Below are 7,682 nucleotides of genomic sequence, written 5' to 3'. Positions count from 1 at the left end.
AGCCTCTCTGCTCCTATGATGCTGCTTGGCCTGCTGTGTTCATCCAGGCCTGCACCTTGTTGTCATGGTTTGTCCTCAACAACTTTCTGTGATAGTGAATTCCAAAGGCTCACCACCCTCTTAGTGAAGACATTTCTCCTCATCTCAGTCATAGAGTCATACTGTACGGAAACAGACCCTTCAGTCCAACTTTTTTGTGCCAACCAAGTTTCCCAAACTAAACTAGTCCCATTTGCCTGTGTTTGGCCCATATCCCTCTAAACCTTTCCTATCCATGTACCTGTCCAAACGTCTTTTAAATGTTGTAACTGTACCTGAATCTACCACTTCCTCTGGCAGTTTATTCCACATACAAACCACCTTCTGCATGAAGAAGTTGCCCCCAGGTCCCTTTCAAATTTTTCTCCTCTCATCTTAAAAATATGCCCCTCTAGTTTTGAACTTCCCCCACCCTAGGGAAAAAACCCTAGCTATTCACCTTATCTATGCCCCGCATGATTTTATAAACCTCTATAAGGCCACCCCTTGACCTCCTATGCTCCAGTGAAAAAAGTCCCAGCCTATCCAGCCTCTCCCTATAACTCAAACCCTTCATTCTTAAAAGGTTCACCCCTAACCCTGAAACTATGACCCCTGGTTCTGAACATCTCGCAGTCAGAGAATGAAGAGCAGTAGAGTGGGATTGCAGAGCAGGAGGAAGTGACAGAGACAGATGAGGGAAGGCAATGTAGAGATGGAAACACAAGGAGGAAAAACATTCTTTAGAGTCATTTGTAAGCAAACGTAAATCAGCAAGAACTGGAGTGATGAGTGAAAGTGAGTGAGACAGGACTAAGACAAGAGAGTGTCAGCCGAGCTGAAATTCAGCAGAAATATGTCTCTAATTTTCTTCGGTGATTGAAAACAAAATGGTGAGGCTTAATATATTAATTGGAAATTTGTGCTAATTGGACTCAACTTACATCAACAAATTAGGTCCATTAAAAAATAATGTTAAAGGCAATTCTACAAAAGCAGTTGTGATGAATAATAAATAGAGAAATGAATTCATCCCACATAGTCCTCATTTAATGAATCTCTCATGTATCTTAGAATCCCTGCAACCCTCCCCCCACCCCACCCAATGTACATCTCTGGATATAGATGTACCTTCACATACATGCAAATGTATATTACCATGAATTATTTGGACTGAGTTTTCATATGTTCACATCTAATATGTATTAAACTTCAAACACGCAAAATAGGAGCAAGAGTAGCCCATTCGGCCAATCGAATCTGCTCCGCCATTCAATAAGATTGTGGATGACCTGTTTCTGTTCTGAATTTCACATTCCCATCTAACCTCAACAATCCTTCATTCCCTGCCCCACACAAATCTATCCACCCCTGCCTCGAGAATATTCAGTCGTCTTGCCTCCACCTCCTTCAGAGGTAGAGTTCCAAAGTCGCACAGCCTTCTGAGAAAAAATATTCTCGTCATCCCTGTCCTTAAAGGGCAATCTCTAACATTGAAACAATGGTCCCCTGGCTCTGGACTGACTCACCAGACAACACATCCTTTCACCCTTCACCTTCTCAAGACCATTCAGAATCTGACACTCCTCAAGTCACTCCTCACTTTTCTAAACACCGGTGGGAACCAGCCCGGATGGTCCAATCTATCCTCACAACACAATACACTCTCTCCATTTATTTGATTTTGTAAACCTCATCTAAACCACCTCCAATGCATTTAGATCCTTCCTTAAATAAGGAAGACTAAAACTGCACACAGTATTCAAGATGTGGTCTCCCCAGTGTCTTGTATAACTGAATCAGAACTCGCACTACACCAAGTTATAGTCCAACAGGTTTATTTGAAATCACAAGCTTTCGGACTGCTGCTCCTTCTTCTAGTGAAGTCTTCACCTGGCCACTTCACCTGATGAGGGGGCAGCGTTCAAATTAAAATCTGCCGAAAGCTACTGCTGTCCTTTTATCACAAGTGCCTGATATTTCTTCCTCATTGATATTTTTAAACAAGCTGTTCAGAGATGCTAGGTCACACTCTATGGAGCAGGTGAGTCTTAAACCCAGATCTCCTGGCTCCTGAGGTAGGAACACTATCACTGTGCCACAACAGCCCTTATATTCCTTCCTGTATATGTTGTCCAACATTGGGGTTGCTGTTCAGGGCCCCTTATCTCACTCCCATTAGTGTCTTCTTTTCCAAATTATTCTTCATCTTCACTCAAATTGATTCTACATCCCAATCTCCTGAATTAAGGTCATATCTAACTATTGCCCCAGTATCATAGAGTCATACAGTATGAAAACAGACCCTTTGGTCCAACCAGTCCATACTGACCATAATCCCAAACTAAACTAGTCCCAGCTGCCTGCTCCTGGCCCATATTCCTCCAAACTTTTCCTATTCACGTACTTATCCAAATGTCTTTTAAACGTTGTAAATGTATCCACATCCACCACTTCCTCTGGAAATTCATTCCATATTTGAACCATCCTCTGTGAAAAAAAAAGTTGCCCCCATGTCTTTTTTAAATATCTCTCCTCTCACCTTAAAAATATGTCCCCCCAGTCTTGAAATCCCCCACCCGAGGGAAAGGATACATACCATTAACCCTATCTATAACCCCGCATGATTTTATAAATCTCTATAAGGTCACCTCTCAAGCTCCTGTGCTTCATCTTTGATTGGGAGTTTTAAACTGTTAATCCATTAGAGGGAGAGGCTCGCCCATGACAACTATCATTGATCTTTGTAAAAACCCATTCAGTTCACTACTGTCCTTTAGGGAAGGAAGTCTGCCATCCTTACCTGGTCTGGCCTACATATGAATCCAGATGCACAGCAATGTGGTTGGCTGTCAGATACCCTCTGAAATGACCCAGCAAGCCGCTCCGTTCTGGGGCAGTTAGAGATAGACAGTAGATGCTGGTCCGTTCATCCCCATGAGAGAATAAAAAATTAAACCTGGGTGTTTCTGATGTTACTCCAAGGTGTAGAGCTGGGGTTTAATCAATCTAGGGAAATGCCCTTTAGCCGTTTATTCCAAAGTGACTACTCTCAATCAATAAAATAAAACAAAAAGCTGGAAACGTGTAACCAAAACAGAAATTGCTGGAAAAGCTCAGCAGGTCTGGCAGCATCTGTGGAAAGAAATCAGAGTTAATGTTTTGGCTCCCATGACCCTCCTTTAGAACCTTGTTTCTGATGATGGGTCACTAGCCTTGAAACATTAACTCTGCCTACTGTCCACAGATGCTGCCAGACCTGCTGAATTTCTCCAGCCATTTCTGTCTTTAATATCAATGGCGGTCAGGATAAACACTGCTCTGTTCAGGTTATTCTCCAAACCCCTTCCCACTCCTCCTCGAAGGATGACATAGAGCAGTAGACGGACCAGTATGGGATCTTTCATAATAGAAGAATTTCAAGGCAGCTCACATGGTGAATTAGTTTTTGGATTGTGTTGGAGGTAAACTGGACAGTCACCAGAGATTTCCAACAGTGACACCAGAGGGACGGGTGGAGGGGTTTCCTGACATATATTGGCCCATCCTTCAATGTCTCTGGGTCCATATCCTGGAACTCTCTCCCTAATATTGCTGCGGGTGACCTATACCCCAAAGATTGCAGTGGTTCAAGATGGTGGCTCACCACCACTTTCTCAGGGGTAATTAGGGTAGGACTATAAATGTTTTTTGGTCCAGCTGGTGACACCCCCTTCTCCCTGAAAGAATTAAAAACATTTTTCAGAATTTCTCCCTAGCTCATTGGCTTCTGTTTTATTTTGACCTTTTTTTTGCCTATCCCAGGTGATTGAGCAGTGGAGGGTGTGGGAGGAGGGGGCTTATGGGCAGAGGGAGAACGTGTCTCATTGGGATGCTTGGTCAAGGCAGGCTCGGAACATTGAGCCCAAAATGATCCCAAAAGCAATGAGATGAACAAACGACTTGTACTTAAGAGTCGGCTGATTGAAAGAGGAGGTGGGATAGCCCATCACTCCGTGCCAAAGGGATCTTGATCTCGCTGTGGAGTCAGCCGGCCAGGAGAGGTCACCAGACAAAAAAAATCCCCTACCCTCCCTGAAGATGGTGCACATGGGAATCAATAACATCCACCTGATGAGGCAAATAAAGCCTTGGTCGACAGGCCATATTTGTAACCAGCTGCTCCAACAGCGCAACACTCCTTCAATTCAGTACGGCACTGCAACATCAGCTTGGGCTATGTACTGAAACCTCCACAATGCAACTTAAGCTCATAACTAAAAGCATTAAAAGCACAATGCAGCTTATCCACCTTCTACCATCCTCCTAGGTAACAATAATGGAGCTATTTACCAAACACAGTGATCACAAATGAACAGTAGATGCAGGATTGAGCAGGGGAAATACCCTATCGAGGGAGAGCTTTGGAAACCATCAATCCAAAGACATTTACTCCTCCCAATCCACGCTCCCTACAGGTCACATTTCAAATTATTTCATATACTGGGTTCTGAATGTTTTCTACAGAAAGAAATAGATTTGATTTCTCCCTAGCAACACCTCAGCCAATGAGGGTCAATTTGTCAACCGATTGACACCCTATTGTCCTGCAGGATAAATTGGTGTGAGCCTTACAAACTTTGCACTCTTGTGTTTGTCCTGATGAGGTGCAATACAAAATGACTAAATTGGAAATGACTAAAGATTTACAAGCATATTCCTGGGTTTGAGTTATAAAGGAGAGGCTGGATAGGCTAGGAATTTTTTTCCCTGGAGCATATGAGGTTGGGAGTGACCTCTTAGAGGTTTATAAAATCATGAAGGGCATAGATAAGGTGAATAGCAAAGGCCTTTTCTCTAGGGTTGGGGAGTTCAAATCGAGACCATATATTTTCAAGGTGAGAGGAAAAAGATTTAAAAGGGACCCAAAAGGCAACTTTTTCACACAGAGGGTGGTTCGTGTGTGAAATGAACTGCCAGAGGAGGTGGGAGAGGCTGGTACAATTACAATACTTAAGACATTTGGACCGGTGCATGGATAGGAAAGGTTTAGAGGGATATGGGCCAAACTCAGGCAAATGGGACTAGTTCAGTTGAGGAAAGCTGGTTGGCATGGACGAGTCGGGCCGAAGGGTCTATTTCTGTGCTGTATAACTCTTACAACACATTGCCTTCTCAGTAATAGTGGAATCCTTTGATATTTAAATGAATTCTCCCTCAGGGCTCCCGTTACATATATTAATCACTTGTTTCCCGGAATACTGACTGCATCAATCCAATTTAAATCTAATTCCTTTAAGTGCAGGCCATACCCTGTGGATGTGCTCTTGCATTGGAGAAGGTGAAACAGCTTGTCACATTATTCTGTTCTTGGAAGTCTAAAAAGACAGCAATCCCGTCCCCTCTCAGCCTTCTCTTTACCTGTGGGAACATGTCCAGTTTGCATAACTGCTCCTCAAAAAAAAAACGAACTGTGTGTCTCACGCACACTTGTTAAATTTGTCAGCCTCAAGTGGAGGTAGAATTCCTGCGGCACTTTCCAGAGCCTGGAACAGGATTCTACTTGTTTGGTAGAGACACAAGTAATTTACAGCTGCCTCATTCGAGTCAATGCACAGGCCTGCTGTGTACATTACATGGAAAAGAAACATCATGTTCTGTCAGGAAACTGCATCAGTTGGGCAGTGTGAGAGAATAGATCTGCTGGATCCTGTAGAAAGAAAAGAAAGGAACGAAAGGGAGAAGGAACAAGAGAAAGAAAGAAGGAAACAAAGAAAGAAAGAAGGGACTGGAAGGTGAAGAAGGACAATCGGGTGGGTTATAGGGGGATGAGTCTGGGTGGGATGCTCTGAGGGTCGGTGTGGACTTGTTGGGCCGAAGGGCCTGTTTCCACACTGTCGGGATTCTATAATATTCTAGGAATCCGTCAGACATTGTAGCGAGCTCTATGCTCCATCCAATTCTGGCCACTTGCATCTGAGCTTCTACCTTCCATCTGAATCGCGGTCATAGGTTAGTAAGTTTGCAGATGTCACCAAAATTGGTGGTATAGTGGACAGCGAAGAAGGTTACCTCAGAGTACAACGGGATCTTGCTGAGATGGGCCAATGGGCCGAGGAGTGGCAGATGGAGCTTAATTTAGATAAATGTTAGGTGCCACATTTTGGAAAGGATATTCAGGGCAGGACTTATACACTTAGTGGGAAGGTCCTGGGGAGAGTTGCTGAAACAAAGAGACCTTGGAGTGCAGGTTCATAGTTCCTTGGAGTCACAGGTAGATAGGATAGTGAAGAAGGCGTTTGGTACGCTTGCCTTTATTGGTCAGTATATTGAGTATAGGAGTTGGGAGGTCATGTTGCAGCTATACTGGACATTAATTCTGCCACTTGTGGGGTATTGTGTGCAATTCTGGTCTCCCTGCTATAGGAAGGATATTGTGAAACTTGAAAGGGTTCAGAAAAGGTTTATAAGGATGGTGCCAGAACTGGAGGGTTTGAGCTATAGGGAGAAGCCGAATAGGCTGGGGCTATTTTCCCTGGAGCGTGAGAGGCTGAGGGGTGACCTTATAGAGGTTTATAAAATCATGAGGGGCATGGATAGGGTGAATAGCCAAGGTCTTTTCCCCAGGGTAGGGGAGTCCAAAACTAGAGGGCATAGGTTTAAGGTGAGAGGGGAAAGATTTAAAAGGGACCTAAGGGGAAACTTTTTCATGCAGAGGGTGGTGTGTGTATGGAATGAGCTGCCAGAGGAAGTGGTGGAGGCTGGTACAATTACAACATTTAAGAGGCATCTGGATGGGTATATGTGTAGGAAGGGTTTAGAGGGATATGGGCCAAATGCTGGCAAATAGGGCTAGATTTATATGGGATATCTGGTCAGCATGTACCAGTTGGACCGAAGGGTCTGTTTCCATGCTGTACGTCTCTATGACTCTGTGTAGAACACAATGGAATAATTGCCCATTACCTTAACCTCTTGGCCATCTCATCACACTCAGCTTCAGTTAATGAGGGGAGAAGACAGAGGGCTCTCGCACATGCAGTACTTTTAGTTATCTTGAATTCATATCATGTTCCTGGATATCAGTGCCAGCCTAAACTGCTTAATGAGTGTGTTATGTGAAGCATCCCAAGTTGTCCCTAATAAGCTCATTACAATCCCTACCCTCCTCCATCAAACTCCCAAATGCATTACAAAGCTTACCTCCAGGGAAATGATTTTGACAGTCTCTGACAATATATTCCATTAAAGTCGCTGTTAGAGGTCAGTTGTTCTACATTTTCTTGACAGAAATTGCCTAACAGCTTCTTAAGTGAACAAGCAGTATCTTTTAGACCACTGAATGAGAACAAATTAATTCAAACTCTAATACGCACTGCCCCTCTTTCTAAGGTGTAAACCCGTTCAGGACCATGCCCCCAGTTCTGCTGGCAACACTCTTGAGACAAAACATGATGGATCTGAGTTCCATAAAGCAGCAAACCCAAACAGACACTCCACTGCAGTACCGAAGGAGTGCCGCACTGTCGGAGGGTCAGTGCTGAGGGAGTGCCGCACTGTCGGAGGGTCAGTGCTGAGGGAGCGCCGCACTGTCGGAGGGTCAGTGCTGAGGGAGCGCCGCACTGTCGGAGGGTCAGTGCTGAGGGAGTGCCGCACTGTCTGATGGTCAGTGCTGAGGGAGCGCC

At 44.3% G+C, this 7,682-nt stretch overlaps 1 protein-coding gene across 1 annotated transcript in view; it reads left to right on the top strand.

Moving 5' to 3' along the window:
* LOC109922882 (arf-GAP with dual PH domain-containing protein 1-like) overlaps window positions 1-7,682 on the top strand; it is a 91,016-nt gene that overhangs the window by 67,255 nt on the left and 16,079 nt on the right. Inside the window, exon 4 of the mRNA XM_048617376.1 lies at window positions 7,390-7,530. Coding sequence (XP_048473333.1) covers window positions 7,390-7,530 — 141 coding nt within the window. The remainder of the gene's footprint in view (window positions 1-7,389; window positions 7,531-7,682) is intronic.

This window comes from Rhincodon typus, chromosome 37 (genome assembly GCF_021869965.1).
Source record: "Rhincodon typus isolate 14 chromosome 37, sRhiTyp1.1, whole genome shotgun sequence".
NCBI lineage: Eukaryota > Metazoa > Chordata > Chondrichthyes > Orectolobiformes > Rhincodontidae > Rhincodon > Rhincodon typus.
This window is presented reverse-complemented; position numbering and strand designations above follow the sequence as displayed.